Raw genomic sequence first — 19,230 nt, 5'->3', positions numbered from 1 at the left:
TTTTTTTTTTTTTTTTTGTTTTGTTTTTAGGATCTTGATCTGGTTGTTAAAACACTGTTACATAAATCAGGTGAAAGTGTTGGTTTTATTCGTGATGACATAGAGAAAACTTTAAAGAATATGCTTGAAGGAGTTTCCCTTAATAAAGCTGCCTTAGCATTAATATCTGGAGGAGTAGGGTAAAATAAATTTTAATTAATTTATTTCAGAATAATTGTTTTGCATTTCTTGTTTTGTAATGTTATTGAGTTATATGTTTCTTGTTTTGTTTCCTTAATTTTTGTAGTAAATTGTTCAGTATTTATTATAATGTAAATATATAATACATGTAGAGTAAAACTTAAATTTCATTGGGCACCACCACAAAGAACCAGAAAAATGCTCTGCTTAAGACAGGTTTGTGCTTAATGAAGGTACATACTCAATTTTGTTTCGGATATATTTTATTAATTTCAAAAAATAGAATTTCTCATTGTAAAATAAAGTAATTTTTTAAAGATATTAATTTTTTTTCCAAAAAAAGTTGTGATTTTACTTTGAAGTGTTTACTGTATATCATTTAACAATGAATTGGCTGAAAAGACATTCTGCCGTAGCTTTCAAGAAGAGTAAATTCTGCAAGGCTCTTATACATTGAAAAGTTCTGCTAAGTATTTTTTCTTTATTGTCATTGTACTATCAAACTGATGCAAAATTTCACCATTTTTACAATTATTGGTCATGCTATTTCTTGCACAAGTAGATAGAAATTTTCTAATTTGAAAACTTGTTTCCTGGACCAGCTAAATAGTTCTTGGCAGAATTATTCACAATCAATTGGCATTTTATGTCGAGAATGCTTTTAATGGTCAGTTCAGTTAAAAAGTGAAAAGTCACATTTGGACAAATTTTTGAATGATCTCATTTTGACTTCTGACCAAGCATGGCTTTATCCAAAAAAATTGTCCAATAAATTTATAGACTTATTGATTCTGAATTTTAGTAATTCAGAACCAATAATTCTGTTGTTAATATACGTTTTGTTTAAAGTGAGGGAGAATGATATATAAAATATTAAGAAATACAGTCAATTTCGGTTATTTGGGACTAGTGCATTTTGACCTGATTAGGCGGCTGCCCCAATTATCTGAAGTTTCACTTAAAAAAAGTTAAAAAATACAATGGACCCCCGCTTTACAATTGGTTCACTGTACAATCAAATCACGTTATGATGGAGTCAACTGCCGGTCATTGTGATCACGTTTGTGAATTGAATTTTAATTCTAATAAACAGCAATTCTAATTATTGAAAACAGAAGGAATATTATCCACAGGCTATAAAAGTAAAGATATATTAAGCACAAATTTACCCTTTATTACCTTACCAATTAAAAAATTAAATGATACGTGAAAATCAGAAGAATATACATGATAATCGGAATAATTAATACATACTGTAATATGTACATACTACTAACTACCTAGTAAGTAATGCCAACTAATTAGTTGACATTTCTGTTCACTGACGTTTGTGGGTGGGGTTAAAATTTAAAACAGTAAAAAGATAAGCAATCAATAACAAAGAACACGGCACACACAGATTGCAAGTAACACGATATGTACAAGTGAGAACGGTGTAACAAGTTACGAAGCTTTAAAAATAGAAATGAAGAGAAGATTCTGAAAATTAATTTTTTTATATGATTGAAGATTCCATGGAAGTGTAAACACATTTCACCATAATAACCCACAGAATTCCAGCTGTCGGTATTATTGCAAATTCAGTAAGATCGAGTTTACTATCCATTTATGATAGATTGCACTAACAGAAAAAGGCGCCTCCGTAGCCAGGTGGGAAGGAGCAGCAGTGCGCAGCACACGCTTCTTGATTAGACCGGGGTTCGAGCCCGTCACCACCAAATACGGGGGATGCGGGAAGGTCAGGGAATGACCACCGCATATCCCGGAGCAATATGGCCTTAGTTGCTAATGCTCCTAAAATCCAAATAATAACAACAACAACAACTAACAGAAAAGCCCAATAAGCAGGTGACTGCTAATTGTTTATGGTTGTGACCTCCAGAAATCCAACCAAACCACGTGGTACGGTTGGAGAGAATCGGAGGGTAATCTCTAGTGCTGCGATATCCTGTCCCGATTAAATGGCATGTTGTCCCAATTAAGCGAAGTAAACCCTGACTATTTTCTCGATTGGGTTCTGTTTTTTAAGGTTTGCCCCAAATAAACAGCTGCCCCGATTAACCGGTGGCCCAAATAACCGGAATCCACTGTAACAAACTCCAAGTGAAATTATGCGAATTTTTTTTTTTGTTTATCAAGTAGGAAATTGGGAGAACTTAGAACTTTCACTGTGAGGAGCACTCTCTGTTTATTTCAATTTGGTGATAATGAGATATTTTGTGGCATGTTTCTACCATTACATCGATTGCTTTGCTTTCATTGGTATTTCACCATTACAAAGAATTGCAAATGTTTTATATATGTGATCACATATGTCAAAATTTGATGCTCCAGTATTTACATTTTTTTAATGTACAAACTTAATTATTTAGTATTTTCTATATAATGAAATGTTTTTCTTATATTTTACATATAGAAACATTGTTTATATCATAATAGTATAGTAGGCTAGTATTTAAAAATTTTTTGTTTAAATGTTAGCCTTTGTTTTTGTTATTTGAGGTTAATCTTGTTTTAGTATTAATTATGGAGTAATACTAAATTAATCCATAATTAAGTAAATGATCAAGGACTATGACAGTTTATTAACATTCAAGTTTGACTTGTGTGTGTGGGGGGGAGAGTTAATAGTCAGACCCTGGTGTTGTATTGGTCACCATAAACCACATTGTGGAGCAGCCAACATAAGGTGAGAGTGTTTCCATCAAAGAGGAAAGGAACAAAATTAAAAATTTCTAAAAAGGCTGCTGTTAAATTGAAAGAACTAGCTGAGCTGGGAACCAAGTTGATACCTTGGCTATTTGGTGAAGACTTCTCAAGGCACACAGAAAATGCACAAACCTGTAATGGAGTACTTTTTTGACAGATGCAGTGAAATGAAATGTAAATGTTTATTATAGTCCAAAAAATATAGACTTTTAACAGAAAAACTAATTTTTCCAGTGAATCTCATTTTTAGGTGCAAGATTAGCAAGTACAGCTTATCTGGCTAGGTATTGAAAACCTGTCTGCAGCCCACTTTTAAAAAATTGTGAAATATCCTGCCAAAACAATAAAATGGTTTTGAGTTTCTTTTGTTTTTAATGCATTAACCCTTTAGTCCCAGTATTTGTAATGATGAAATCTGATCAGTATTTAGCTGCTGTCAACTATGATAGTAGAGGCTGGTAGTAGTTCTCAAGTAGTGCACGTGACTAACTAACATGCATATTGAGGGGGGGGGGATGCATTATTCATTATTAACTGTCGTGTTGATGCATTTGCTACAAAAAAAAAAAAAATAAATGAAATAAAAAGCTACAGTGATTATTCTAGCAACCTTATGGCTGTATCAGAGTGTAAAACATTTTCAATTATTTTATATATTTTTTTAAAGGATTAAGTGAAGGATCTGCTAGGGGATATATTTCAGCACAACTTATTTTCCTATCATTCTGCAGTGTCAAGTCTTGTTGTTAAAAATTAATGTGACATAGGGGGAACTGTGTGTGTGTGTGTGTGTGTGAAGCTGATCTCAAAAAACTGAAATACCTTAGTGAATTCAATGCTAAAAATGGATGCCTGATGTTAGGAGGTCATGAAGGTCATATTGCTTATTAATATGTAAAATGCTTTGAATTTAAAATTTAACTAAATTTTATTTATTTTAGTTAAAATTTAAATAAATGGGTTGCTTGAGATAGCTGATTGTGTTCCACTTAAGTTGCATGAGACTAATGCACTCTAGTGTAAACTATGTTCATGTGACAAAAGTTAATGTAATATGCAATACTGTACTGTAAACTAAAGAAAATAATAAGCTTAATCTTTTGAGAGAGAAGGTACTTACATGTATTTTAATTTTTTTTTCAAGATTACTTCAAATACATAAAGGCACATTATTTAATGTAGCTTTTTATATATATTTGTTTTTTAACATTTTTTAAACATTCCGATTTGATTTTTGTCAATTTCACTCTAATGTTGTGCAGTCGAGTCAAAATAAGAACAAATTAATATTTAAAAGCATTCATGTACAGAGTTTTAATTTTTACAAAAACTTCAAAATTCTACAAAGAAACTCACTAGTGAGTTTCTTTGTAGCATTTTGAGAAAGACTGCTCTTGTTAGAAAACTCACTCTTCCATCTACACATTTTGAACACTCACTCCTCACTTGTTTAATGAAGTTACCTTTATGATCAACACATTGGTAAAATCCATCCCATTTCATTATTTTTATTGAGTAATAGCTTACACAACCAGTTGCTCTGTAAACAATACCTTATTTTGGAATTGTATATTTGCTGTAATAAATTGAGTTTTGGAAGTTTATTTTTTTTACTAAATATAATATTTCCATTTAATATTTTTGTCAGCAATAAAATTATGTCTTTGTATCTATAGTTTGAAAGAAATATTTTTTAGAACTGTAGTAATTCATTCCATTTATAATATTAAAACTAAACTATTTATAAAAAGAAACTATGGATTTATTCTGTTTATCAACTGCCATCAAATTAGTAAAGCTTATAAAAAGCATGCAAATTACCCTTTTTGCAATAAAAAACAATTCTATAATATGCCACTCAAATGGTTAGATTACCCATTTGAGTGGAGTTGATTGACTGCTGATTGTTTTTGTTAGACTGGCCAGCTATATAAATAGAGCTTAAACAAAATGTCAGCCTTAATTGGTCCGATGTGAAATCCCTCCTTATAAGAAGAATTTAGTACAGAATCAATAAAGATCCGTTGGTTAAATAACTGCCAGAGTTTAATAAATTGGCACTTCATTTCTTTGTATCTTTAGAAAAAAAACTGAAATTCTGTTTTCGTTTATTGAAATAAAATAAAAATGCTTTTGAGGATAGGCATATTCTACATCAACATATATTGAAAATAAATTTGTATAAAGTATATGATCTACATATATAATATACCCTTTGTGGCTTCTTGATAAGCAAGATGTACTTTCGTTTATAATTATTTATTTATTTATATATTCTTTTCTGTGCTATTAGTTGTAATTCATTTATTCTCATATTATTACATTAATTTTTACTTAATTCACTGCACATTATATAAAAATCCATTATTATTTAAAAATTATTTACTTAACTAATTCTCTAAAAGTGTATTTCATTTTATTACCCCCCCCCCCCTTAGCTATGGTTACTTAGCGGTATAGGAGTAATAATTTAGGAGTGCAGGTTCTATACATTTTGTATTCGCCATATTTTCATAACTGTTCCACATGTTAGCCATAGTTTTGTTTTTCCAGTAAAAAAAATTGTAGAAAGCCCTCTTAGGCCTTTTGCTGGCCTTATCCCACCTTTCTTTACATTAGGGGGCATTTGCACTGGTGTCTCACTATACTGAAACCATAACTATTAATTCTCCCATGAACCCATAAATTCTTATATTACTACAACAGTTAAAGCAGTAATTTCTATATATATTAATCAATTTGTTGCCAAAGTATACATTATGGCAATACCCCCATAATATTCTAATATATTATTATATAATATATAATTTATATATAATGATAAAAAATTGATCAACTGAATAAGTATTATTCCTGAATTACAGGAATATGGTGTTCAGATGGATTTGTTGTAGCTGTATGGAGTAGTATGTAGTAGGCAAGTTTATACTGTTACCAAAATAATCTGGGCATTCCTTAATAGTCTCAAATAATTTTAGCAGTCTTTTGTTGTTTGCATAACGCATCCATAAACCATATGTCAACATCAAGAGAAGAGAGGTTGTTGTTGTTTGTTATTTGGTTTTTAGGAGCATTAGCAACTAAGGTCATATTGTTGCGGGGATATGCGGTGGTCATTCCCTGACCTTTCCGCATCCTCCTTATTTGGTGGTCACGGGCTCGAATCCCAGTCTAATCAAGAAACGTGTGCTATGCACTGCTACTCCTGCCCACCTGGCTATGGAGGCGCAGAAGAGAGGTTGTAGAAATAGCATTATTAATGAAGAAATTATCTAGATTTCTTATACAGAAGAGATTAGATGTAAGTATAGGATGTCATCTTGTATTACACAGGGATATCCTCCATTGAATAACTTTTCAGACTTCCAAGTTGCCATCTCAGCTTACTGGAAACTTCAGAAACCAGACAATTCCTTTCAATCACTATCATATCATCACTAGTGTTATTTGAGCTGCCAGTAAATTTCATGTCTAGAGCTGATCCATGTTAAATGCACGTTTGCATTGAATCAAGACAATAAGAAGTACTTGCTGCCTTGGCTATATATATATATATTTTTTTTTTTTTTTTTATCTGAAAACCCCAAACACTAGAGGTATTAGAACCTATGTACTTAGTACTCTGCATGTGTTGAAGGTTGAGAAGATGAAAGAAGGAATTTGTTTACATTATACTTTAACTTCTGTAGCTTGTAATTTTCAGGAAATAAGTATGAAGGAAGGTTTTTCCAGAAAACGGAAGGTGAATGAATAAATGAGGAAGAAGAAAAGTTGGTTCTCTGAGTTTGAAGTTGGACAGTAAAAGGATGTTGACTGGTTGCATCATGTGTTTGGACTGCTTTGAAAGAGCGAGTGGGAGTTATAGCAGCCAATCAGAAGAATAGTGCCCATGGAAGTATCTGTAGAAAAGGCATGCAGCAGAAACATAATGTCTATGAGACAGAGAGTGAAGAGACTTTGTTAGAGATGAGTCATTAATTAACCTCATTGCCCTCTTTTGAATGGAATCTAGAAGCCTGAGACAGGTTTTGGGGGATCAGCCCCCAGATGCGGGAACAATACTCCATGGTAAGATGGATTTGACATTTGTACAGAGTGAACAGCAAAAGAAAAAACCCAGTTCTTTAGATGCAAAGGAAGCAATATTTGTAATGTGCTTATCCCAAGAAAGATTAGAAGTTAGGGTAATCTCTAGTAGAGAGATATATGATCTTGCCTAGAAATTGGAGTGCCATTGAAGATAAGCATGGGAGCAGAAGAATCTGTTTAGCAAGATATAAGACAAGACTGAATTTTAGAAGGATTGATCTTTGCTCCACTGCAGAATTACCTTGAGATCAGTATTTAAGGAATTGCAAGGCTATTCGAGAAGTTGAAGCTGTTTGTGCAGGGCAAGGTTTCTCAAACTGGAAGGTGGAATGCAATGTGCTGTCATCAGCAAAAATATGGACAGGATTTCTGGTCAATGGAAGAAGGACATTAATATACAAGAGGAAAAGAGTGAGAAAGAACTGAAATTTGGGGAACATCAGCATTAGTGGAGAAGTTAGAAGTCAGAGCACCATTTACCATTACCCACAGTGAGTGGTCAGAGAGAAAACTGGATACCCAATAAAAAAAAGACAATTGGCAAATCATAAGATGGAAGCTTATTTAGAAGACCTTTATGCTAAACATGAACAAAAGCATTTGAAATATCAAGAGCAACTGTTTGAGTTCCAGCTAACATTTCCATTGAATTTTTCTTAGATGTCTAACATAAGCCAGAATATCACCAGTGGGTTTACACTGATGGAATCCATACTGGCGATAGTTGATTAGATGGAAGGTTTCTATATAGTTTAAGAGTTTACTGTTTATTGATTTCTTAATTACTTTAGAAAGAGTAGAAGCAAGTGCAATGGGATGATAATTTGATGGGGGGGGATTCGTCGCCCTTTTTAGGAACTGACTGGATATGAGCAAATTTCCAAGCAGAAGGAAAAACACCTTTATAATAAGAAAGTGAAAAAAAGTGACACAGAACAGGAGCACAAGTTTTGAGAACAAGTGGAGAAATATCACCAGCACCTGGAGCTTTCTTCTCATCAAGATTGTTCAAATTCCTTCTGTCTTTTTAAAGGAAGGCCACAGGAGGCATTAATGGAGCATACTGGGAATGGTGGGAGTTGGTTTACCAAGATCATTAATACATGAGTTGGAAGAAAAATAGGATGCTAGCAGGTCAGCTTTATCTTTGGCTGAAGTGGCAATAGAACCATCTGGTTTTGATAGAGGTGGGAACAGAGACAGGCAAAAGTTGCGGCCAATAGCTTTGGCAAGAAAACAGAATGCTCGGCTACATTTTGACAAGAAGCAAGTTTTCTACTCTTAGCCTGTTCGAAATCTAGTTTGGACTGATTAATAACTGCTTTACAGTTGTTGCAAGCTTTGATGTAGGCAGAAAATGAAACTGAAGATTTGGAAACAAGCCAATTACAATATGCAACATTCTTCTCTTGAATAGCCTTAGCACATTTATTGGAAAACTAAGGTTTAGATGAAGGACGAGATTTTAAAGTGGGGTGTGGAATAAAGATTTTAATCCTTACAAGAATAATTTCACTGGCACGATCTGAGCAAAAGGTGACATCATAAGTTTTTAAACAGTAATCCGACCAAGGAAAAGAAGAAAAGAAATCTTGCAGATCATCTTATTTTGTATTCTTTTAATGCCAAACAACATGAAGTTGGGAATGGCCATGAGAGAAAGGCTCCATTGGAGAAGAGACCATCACCAAGTTGTGATCTGAGGTGCCTAGTGGACCACTTACCTCGATCATGTACTTAGAAGGGTTGTTTGTGAGAAAAAGATCAAGCATATTGGCTGCATGCTTAGGATTGTCTAGTATTCTGGTAGGTAAATGAACAGTCTGTGCAAGGTCATTAGTAATTGCAAAAGCCTCAGCAGTTTGATCAGCTGGGTCCATGTGACTAGAAAATGGAAGCCATCTGTAGTTGTGAACATTAAAATCACCAAAGAAAATTACATCACTGTTAGGAAAGTTGGGCTGAAGAAAGTTGAGTTTTAAACAGAGGAAGTCAAAGAGTTCCAAGTGATTAGTGGAATTGGGTGAATGATAGAGGCAACAGATGATTTCGACCAAATATGGTAGAGAGATTTTAAGCTAGAGTAGATTGAATTGAGGAGATTCTAAATTACTAAGTCTCTGATCAGAGACTTAGTAATTTAGCATATGTCTTATGCTAAATTACTTATGCATAAGTACCACCTTTGAAGCAAAAGTAATCATACAGCAAATAATTCGGACAACTGAGATGAGCAGTGGTTGAATCATCCAATAACTGGGATTCTTTCAGAAAAAATACCTGGGGTTTGGCAGACTTGAAATGGACATCGTTGAGATTAGAACTGAGACCACGTATATTTGTTAAATGAATGAGGAAGTGTTTTGGGAGGTTTGGTCTTTTTGCAGGTAAGTTTATTCTATTGTTTTGACAATTCATGGTGTATTCTGTAGTAAGAAAAGGTGGAGGGGGTGGACATGTTGTATGAAGAAATGAAATTTTTGGATGATATGGAGTGCACATTATAAGAATATACCCAGCTTCTTGATATAACGTGGCCTCGGCAATGCTCCCCCCCCCACATACACACCGCCCAGATCCCCTCCAGTCACTATCTGGCAGAGTAGAGGCAGCGAGATTATACACTAGCTGATCCATAAGCCTCTTAGAGAGTTTTCAATAGGTTTGTTTTGGTAGACTATCTAGCTGCTGGCCTGCAAACATTGTTTAAGAGCTGTAACCTCAAAATTTAAGGAAGATTAGCTCTCACCATGATATCCTTCATAACCTCAAAAGATATCGGTCATGCTTCATGATTGGAGAGATGGGGAAGGGTTTACCGGAGCTTTTCTCTGGAGACTAAACATGGGTTCAACCACTTTAAGCCTCCAATCTAAACCCCTAAAGGTTGAATATATGTATTAAGAAGTACATATTATCAATAAGTAATCAGTTGTAGGACTGATATGAAAGCTGAGGACCAGACTATTGCAGTATACATAAGTAATGGAGGAATATAGGTTATAAAGTATTTCAGTATTATCTGGATATTTAAAATTAATGTAATATTACATTTCATTGTTGATATTTTAAAAGAATAGAGATTACCTCAATCTGGTCCATAGAATAACTTCAAGATGACACTCTCCAAATATAAACGGCTAAAATTATTTTAATGAATTCTTCCACTAACAGCCAATGAATGATTCGACATATCTCGGGATCAAAGACCTTCGTCTTTGATTCCGAGATATGTCAACCCGACCCCAAAACATATCAAACCACCCCACAAAACTCTGAGTGATAGAGACATTGTGTCACAACAATTAATTAAAATTTAACCAAAAATGAAAGAGTTGACCATGGTGATGATATAAATTAAAATCATGGCAATGAAATTAATTAAAACTGTTTTACAAGACTTTTCCTTCCTTAAGTGGAATAGGCTTTTCAACTGACCATCTTGATCACAGGTTGTTAATGGATTCTTTCATTTTTTGTTAAATTTTAATTAATTATTGTGACACAAAGTCTTCTATCATTCAGAGTTTCGTGAGGATGGTTTGATATGTTTTGGAGTCGGGTTGGGTCTTTTACTTTCAATACTGGGGTATGTCGAATCATTCATGGACTGAGTGCAAGAATTCATTAAAATTATTTTAGCTATTTATATTTGGAGAGCATCGTCTCGAAGTTATTCTATTGACTGGATTGAGGTAATAAATCTATTCCAAAGAATTTAATGCATTGAACAGGAGTGATGGCTACAATTGAATGGAAGGAGATACATTAGAGGAGGATGGTGCAAGAGCAAAGTTCACGTGAGTAGTGACAAACAATGCTAGAAAGAAAGCTTAAACAGCATTGGCAAAACAAAAAAAAAATCCCACATCACCTGTCCCCCTCTAATAGTTTTATATAGTTCTTCCTTGAATTATTCAAACTACTACTACTTTACAGCAACAGATGGAAGTTTGTTCCAACAGTTAACTGCCTGCTGGCTGAAGACAAACTTCTGCACAACTATCCTGCAACCATCCTTCTTCATTTTTAATTTATGCCCTTTTATGTCTGTAGTCTGAGAAAGAGGAGTAATGTCATCAGCATTGAGCTTACTCAATCAATTCAAAGCCTTAAACACCACATTCAGATCACCTTGCAGGGGCCTAGTCTCTAGACAGCAATTTGCAGAACTGAAGCCTTTCTTGGAAAGAGCACCCTTTTGTTCCTTCTCACCAATTTTGTTTCACTTCACTGCGCCCATTTTAGCAGATCAACATCCTTCCTAATATGAGCCCTCCAACATGTATACAGTATTCAAGATGTGGCCTGACTATTGCCTTATAGAATAGGATAATCACTTCCTTGTCTCTTGTAGCAAAATTCCTGTATATCATGGGCAAAACCTCCATGAGCTGTCTTGGCAGACCTCTACACTTCTCAGAGAACTTCATAGCTGACCGCACATTTGCCCCCAGATCTTTTTCATTTTTCATTACCGTGAGGGAAGTATACTACATGTGATACATTAATCTGGGGTTACTGCCACCCATATAAAGTACCTTGCATTTATTGATGTTAAGCTTCAATTGCCATTTCTCAGCTCATCTGCCTAAATTTTCCTAGATCTTGTTGCAGTAACATAGCGTAATTATTCTCATTAATCCCCTGCCAACCTATCATATGCCCCTATCATATGCAAACCCTATATACCTTCATCAGTACCATTAATAAATATAGAAAACAACAGTAGGCACAGCACTGAACCCTGCAGAACTCCACTAATAACATTACTCTATGAAGAGTAGTGTCCATTGGTAATCATTGTCTTCTCCCACTCAACCATTCCTTTATCCATAGCAGTAACTTACTTTTACTGCCACACTGCTCCAATTTTTTTCATGTCTTTTATGTGGAACAGAATCAAAAGCTTCCTGAAACTGATGTATATGATAAAAAAAAAAAAAAATTACGTTTTGTATCCATTTCCTTTGTTACTGCATCATATTGTTCCTTCAAATTGGATACTGTGATGCAATAACACCTTAACAAATCCATTCTGTTACTGCAGTATTACTGTATTTCTTTCTAGATGATCCATCATTACTTCTTTAACTAGTGATTCCATTATTTTACCTGAAACAGAAGTTAATTAACAGGTCTGTAATCACTCATGTTACCCCTTTATCCCCACCCCATTTGTGAATTAGGAATACATTCACATATCTCCAGTCTGTAGGAACCTTCTCTGAATTCAAAGGTACTTTCATAATTATGGCTAAGGGTTGCTTTATAACTGGATAGATTCATCTATGCCGGGTGCCTTTTTTTTTTATGTTTAGCTTCAACAATTTCTCTTCCACTGTGCTTTAAGTTATCACAAAATCATTTAGCTCCCTGTTAGCTTTTGATACACTTCTGACAACCCCTTCCATAAAGAATTCCTTTTGGGTGAATGTAGATGAAAAATACCTATTCAATTTGTAACTTGGGCAAGATCACCAGTAGTTAAGCCATTGGTATAAATTGGTCCAACACCATTGGACCAATATACTTAGGTATTTACATAAATAAAGAAGTCTTTACTGTTTTTCTTTGCTTCCTTTGCCAAAACTTCTCATTATCTGCCTTAGCTTGCTTAACCTCCTTTGTGACCTCATTGCACTAGTTTATATCAATTGTTTATATCAATTCTCTATCACCAGATCATTTATATGCATGCCACACATTTTTTTTCTCCCTGCCACAAATCTTATTAGTTCAGCTGACATCATTCCATTTAGGTCGATTACTTCCCTGAATGTTTCTTTTAGAATTTGCTCTCGGTAACATTATCAGTTGGTCCTACTATATAGAATTTAAATTAGAGACTACTGTAGTCGCCTTTATATAAGCAAAAGTACTTTCCTTTATCCTTCATGGTAGTTACATCATTAAGTAAATCCTATGACAGTATACTGTGATCACTACTACGTGTTTCTTTTATCTGCTGATTCTTAATCTTAATGCACAAAGAATCATTGCTGATAATCAGATCAAGAGTATTGCTTTATCCTTTTGCCTCTCTCTCTCATCCTGCTGTAGAAAACAGTCATCCAGTAAATCCAGAAAAATCATGCTAGTGTGTGAGTTAAAATCTGGAAAGTTAAAACCGCATTATATGACATTCTGATGTACTAGTGCACTATAGTTCTCCGTATAGTTGTTCATTATACTTGTCACAGTCATTAAGCCTATAATATGTACCTACTCTCATTTTTGTTTGCTCAGTGCTTATGTCACATCACACTGGATACCATGTCAATTGGGTGTACTGCCTCACATTTTATATTCTTCTTAAATTATAGCATAACCGATCTCCCACCTTCTGTGCTGTATGTCCTTTCTGTATACATTGTATCTCCATATTCAAATTCTGCATCCTTTGAGTCTGAGGTTACATTACATTTCTGATATCTCTACCTTGTTTGCATATGATGGCTTAACCAATATGCCATATTCATTAAATTTATTTAGTGTGTGCTCCTAGCATTAATGTATGTGCAAGTATGCATGCCCTCTTTTCTTTCTCTTTACCCTATCACAGGCTATGTATTTGCTATTTCCATGAAGATCCCCCAGCATGCCTTGAAATCCTTGACACCTTGTGTTCCAGACTCCTGACATGTTCCAATAAAAGTAGTCCAAGGATTGCTTACACCTCTGCCTGCAGCTATTGTTAATCTGTTGGTCTGTTTATACCCCCAAGTAAGCAGTTTTCTGACCCACCTAATGCTTCCTCAACAAGGGGGTGCAAATATTCTTGCTTGGGGTTCGGCTTCCCAGCAATTAAACTAACTAACTGGGAAACTAAATTAGCAAAAATATACATGGAAACGTTATCAGAAACCAAGCAAATAAACAGAATTATACACATATGCAATAGCCCAGAAAGCATTATAACAGCTTTAATAAAACTGAAAAATACCCTTATCAAAAACAAAATACCTGGCAATTACATCAGACACCATATAAATGCAGCTGCACAAGCTAAACTCATACAGCAACCAACTCACATTAGTCCTGATAGTATCATAGAAAAATTTTTTTCCACGGAACATGAATAACTCTAATTAGAGCTATAATTTGGCCCACTTTTGAATCCCAGGTTAATTGCGCATAGGTGTGGCTCGATACCTATCCGCACGGTACCTGGATGTCCAAATTCATAATTCTCCACAAGCAGAGTTATTAACACCAGAAATGTAAATACACAGGTCTACATTACCATACAGGTATAATGCATTTCGACTAAATCAAGATTATTTACAACTACGGAAACAGAGTTAATATTCACAATGAAAGAGGCTGTATATATTTGTAAATAGTTATCCCCAAGGGCACATACAGGGCTGTCATGCCTTAGAAAAGTGTTGCCAGTCTGCACCCTACGGATAACACTTTTAATTTAATTTTAATAACTATCACCCCATCTTTTCCCATTTTATTTTAATAAACACCATATCAATTATTATTATTTATTTCTATCATTTTTAGCATGGTTAGATATCATATTGTATCTGCTTCCCACAGTAATACAACAAGCTCTAAATTACAATCAACACCAGCCCCACGCTCAGGAATGTAAAGAATGTGACGTTGCCTACGGCAGGGTTAACTATCACACCAGGGTCAAAAACTGATACGACTGCACAATAAACTATACCACACACACACACACACACACACATATAAAATCTAAACTTTGGCGGGAAATTGAATATTTTCAGACCGACCACCACAGGACATGGAAGTGATATACTATGATATTTCAATCTGTTACATGCCCGTAGGGCTTTGAATCTCCTATCACAGTTTGCTGTAATATCCATAAACCACCCTGTTTATTTAAAATTAAGTACATTTATTCAATAAGATTACTCTTATAATTCCAAATTATCCACCAAGTAATTAACCCAGCAAAACTGGTATAGAGATTACAGAAACAGGTATGTATAATACATTCCTCTAGTATGGCTATATGTCTGCTCAAAGCCCCTGAGGAGTAGCAGAGATATGGCTATGAGGAAGAATGTTAATTTTCATTTATTTTCAATAACTTATTGCCAGTTTCTCCAGCTTTCTTTAAAATTTCATTAATTTTGTTGTTTTTATATGTATCTTATATTTTATATGTAAGGCTATCCATACCAGGGCTAGGTTTAAATATAACTAGCGGGTTGGTTGGGGTCACTACAGACCTGATGCTCCCAAGTAGTACAACAATTAGAAAACATAAATGTATAAATAAGTTAAGTATATATATATATAAAGCCATCAAGTTTACGTTATATGTATTATGCTATACATTTACATTCGTAATATTATAAATTATGGCCTTAGAGATAATAAAATTTCTTAGCTAGGAGCAAAAAGAAATGCCAACCTACTTGAATACGAAGAACCTTCGAGCTACTTATTTACCACAATTAAAACACTACACTTACCACTACCATGCAGTGCACTACAAATTTACTACATATGAGATACAATATTCATGGTGAAATCAAAGGCACTAGGAATTGCTACATGTCCCAGTAGTCTAAGAATCAATTTTACTGCTAGGAAAAATTGATCCTTGCACTGCTTCTATTGGGAACACAGCAGAATGGGAAAATGAGAAGTGAGTGACTACTGGGTTTGCTTGGTCCCTCATAGGAAAAGCATGGAAGAGGCACACATATTGAGGGCTTAGTGTCAGACAATGTTAACAACAAAATTGCATTTTTGTTTTGAGACAACTTTAGTTTAACTTTATACAAATAACAATGCATATCATGTCATAGAAATGTATTTCTCTAGTAAAAATGTATTGTTGGCTAAATGATAAAGAGGAAATGGTTTATGCATGGGTACTGCACACACACACACACACACACATAATTTCTTACTACCCATGTGGTATGAATGCATTGTTTAATTATATCTCATATTGTGACTCAACCGTCATGAGTGGCTGAGGTATTGCACTGCTTTGTATAAGTAATGCTTCACCAGTGGAGAAGACTAATGTTACTTATTCTCGGCAGATACCACCACCCAGATGGCATCATTTCAAAACTTGTTAGCTTACTCATCGGTGGGCGTGCAGGTACCCTGTTTTTTCAATAGTGACAACCCAGTTATGAAGTATAACTCCACAATACAAGAGATGATTGATGGTATGCATGGTTTAATCTAAAAATATATGCTTGGCTAAATGCTAAGATTATGAAGGAGATGGTTTATGCATGGGTACTGTACATACATCATTTCTACTACCCAGGAAGTATGATTGCATCGTTTAATCATAACATTAGTTTAGTAATGCTTCACCACCACTGGTGAAGCATTACTTATTCAAAGCAGTGCAATACCTCATCTACTCGTTATGAAAGTTGAGTCACAATGAGATATAATTAAATGATGCATTCATATTACCTGGGTAGTAGAAATGATGTATGTGCAGTACCCATTCATAAACCATCTCCTTCATACTCTTAGCATTTAGCCAAGAATATATCATTTTTAGATTAACCCACGCACACTCTCAAGCATCTCTCATATTGTGGAGTTATACTTCATAACTGGGTTGTCACTATTGCAGCAGGGTACCTGCCCACCCACCGATGAGTAAGCCAACAAGCTTCAAAACAGTGCTTTCCGAATGGTGGTGTCCACCGAGAATAAGTAACATTAGTCTTCTCCACTGGTGAAGCAGTGCAATACCTCGGTCACTCGTGAAAGTTGTGCCATAATATGAGATATAGTTAAATGATGCATTCATACTACCTGGGTAGTAGAAATGATGTGCGGTACCCATGCATAAACCATCTCCTTTATTTCTCTAGCAGTTTACAAGTTACAAGACAAACCCATGTACTTTTTCTGACAGAATCACAGTTATCGGTTGATTCAACTACTGCTCATCTCAGATGCCCAAATTATTCGCTGTATGATTCCTTTCGCCTCAAAGGTGGTACTTGTGCATATGTCCGTTCTGATATTCCCTGTCAGAGACTTGGCAATTTGGAATCTCCTCTCTTTGATCTTCTCTGGCTTAAAATCTCTCTACCTCATTGTGTCAAATTCATCTGTTGTCTTTACCGTTCTCCCAACTCCACTAATCACTTGGAGCTCTTTGACTTCCTCTCTTTGCAACTTGACTTTCTCCAGTCCAACTTTCCTAACAGTGAGGTAATTTTTATTGGTGATTTTAATGTTCACAACTCCAGCTGGCTTCCGTTTTCTAGTCACACCGACCCAGCAGGTCGAGATGCTGAGGCTTTTGCAATTACTAATGACCTAGCACAGATTGTTCATTTAGCTACAAGAATACTGGACAATCCTAATCATACAACGAATACGCTTGATCTTTTTCTCACAAACAACCCTTCTAAGTACCGGGCGAAGTGAGAGGTCCTTTCGGCACTTCAGATCACAACTTGGTGATTGTCTCTTCTCCAATGGAACCTTTATCCCATGGCTATTCCCAACCTCGTGTTGTTTGGCATTACAAGAATGCAAAATGGGATGACCTGCGAGACTTCTTTTCCTTGGTCGGATTACTGTTTCAAAACTTCTGATGTCAACGTTTGTTCAGATCGTGTCAGTGAAATTATTCTTGCAGGAATGGAATCCTTTATCCCACACTCCACTTTAAAATCTCGTCCTTTATCTAAACCTTGGTTTTCCAATAAATGTGCTAAGGCTATTCAAGAGAAGAATGTTGCATATCGTAATTGGCTTGTTTCTAATTCTTCAGTTTCATTTTCTGCCTACACCAAAGCTCGCAACAATTGTAAAGCAGTTATTAATCAGTCCAAACTAGAGTTCGAACAGGCTAAGAGTAGAAAACTTGCTTCTTGCCCTAATGGTAGCCGAGCATTCTGGTCTCTTGCCAAAGCTATTGGCCGCAACTTTTGCCCATCTCTGCTCCCACCTCTGTCCAAACCAGATGGTTCTGTTATCACTTCAGCCAAGGATAAAGCTGACCTGCTAGCATCCCATTTTTCTTCCAGCTCATGTATTAATGATCTTGGTAAAACACCTCCCACCATTCCCAACACGCTCCATTCAATGCCTCCTGTGGTCTTCCGTCAAAAGTATATCAGAAGGATTTTGATGAATCTTGATGCTAAGAAAGCTCCAGGTCCTGATATTATTTCTCCACTTGTTCTCAAAACCTGTGCTCCTGAACTTGCTCTTATTCTTTGCCGCCTTTTTTCACTTTCTTATTCCAAAGGTGTTTGTCCTTCTGCTCGGAAATTTGCTCATATCCAGCCAGTTCCTAAAAAGGGTGACAAATCCCTCCCATCCAGTTATCGTCCCATTGCAATTACTTCTACTCTTTCTAAAGTAATGGAGAAATCAATTAACCGCCAACTCTTAAACTACCTAGAAACCTTCCGTCTGATCAACGATCACCAGTATGGATTCCGTCAGTGTTGATCCACTGGTGATATTCTGGCTTATGTTACCCATTTATGGACTAATTCAATGGAAAGGTTCGGTGAAACACAAGAAGTTGCTCTTGACATCTCAAAGGCTTTTGATCGTGTTTGTCATAAAGGTCTTCTAAACAAGCTTCCATCTTATGGTTTGCCAACTGTTTTTAGTAATTGGTTATCCAGTTTTCTCTCTGATTGCTCACTGAGGGTGATGGTAGATGGCTTGTCTTCTAACTTCTCCACTAATGCCGGTGTCCCCCAAGGTTCAGTTCTTTCACTCACTCTTTTCCTCTTGTATATTAATGACCTTCTTCCATTGACTGGAAATCCTATCCATAGTTTTGCCGATGATAGCACATTGCATTCCACTTTCCATTTTGAGAAACCTTGTCCTGCTCAATCAGCTTCAACTTGTCGAAAATCTGCAACCAATTCCTTAAATGCCTGCCAATCCTCAGGTAATTCTCTAGTGGGGCAAAGACAACTTAGTTGATTTCAACCCTTCTAAAACTCAGTCTTGTCTTATATCTCACAAAAAGGATTCTTCTGCTCCTATGCTTATCTTTAGTGACACTCCGATTTCTAGGCAAAATGATATATCACTTTTGGGAATTACCCTGACTTCCAATCTTTCTTGGCACAAGCACATTACAAATATTGCTTCCTCTGCATCTAAAAAACTTGGTTTTCTCTTTCGCTCTCGGCGTTACTTTTCTTCCAAACAGCTGCTCACTCTGTATAAATCGCAAATCCACCCTGCCATGGAATATTGTTCGCACATCTGGGGTGGTGCTCCCAAAACCTC

At 35.5% G+C, this 19,230-nt stretch overlaps 1 protein-coding gene across 1 annotated transcript in view; it reads left to right on the top strand.

The window, feature by feature from the left end:
- Positions 1-19,230, top strand: part of LOC150089847 (TOG array regulator of axonemal microtubules protein 1-like) — a 221,689-nt gene that overhangs the window by 171,816 nt on the left and 30,643 nt on the right. Inside the window, exon 11 of the mRNA XM_090390111.1 lies at positions 31-179. Coding sequence (XP_090246237.1) covers positions 31-179 — 149 coding nt within the window. The remainder of the gene's footprint in view (positions 1-30; positions 180-19,230) is intronic.

This window comes from Mastigoproctus giganteus, chromosome 2 (assembly GCF_048544385.1).
Source record: "Mastigoproctus giganteus isolate SK-2022 chromosome 2, ASM4854438v1, whole genome shotgun sequence".
NCBI lineage: Eukaryota > Metazoa > Arthropoda > Arachnida > Uropygi > Thelyphonidae > Mastigoproctus > Mastigoproctus giganteus.
This window is presented reverse-complemented; position numbering and strand designations above follow the sequence as displayed.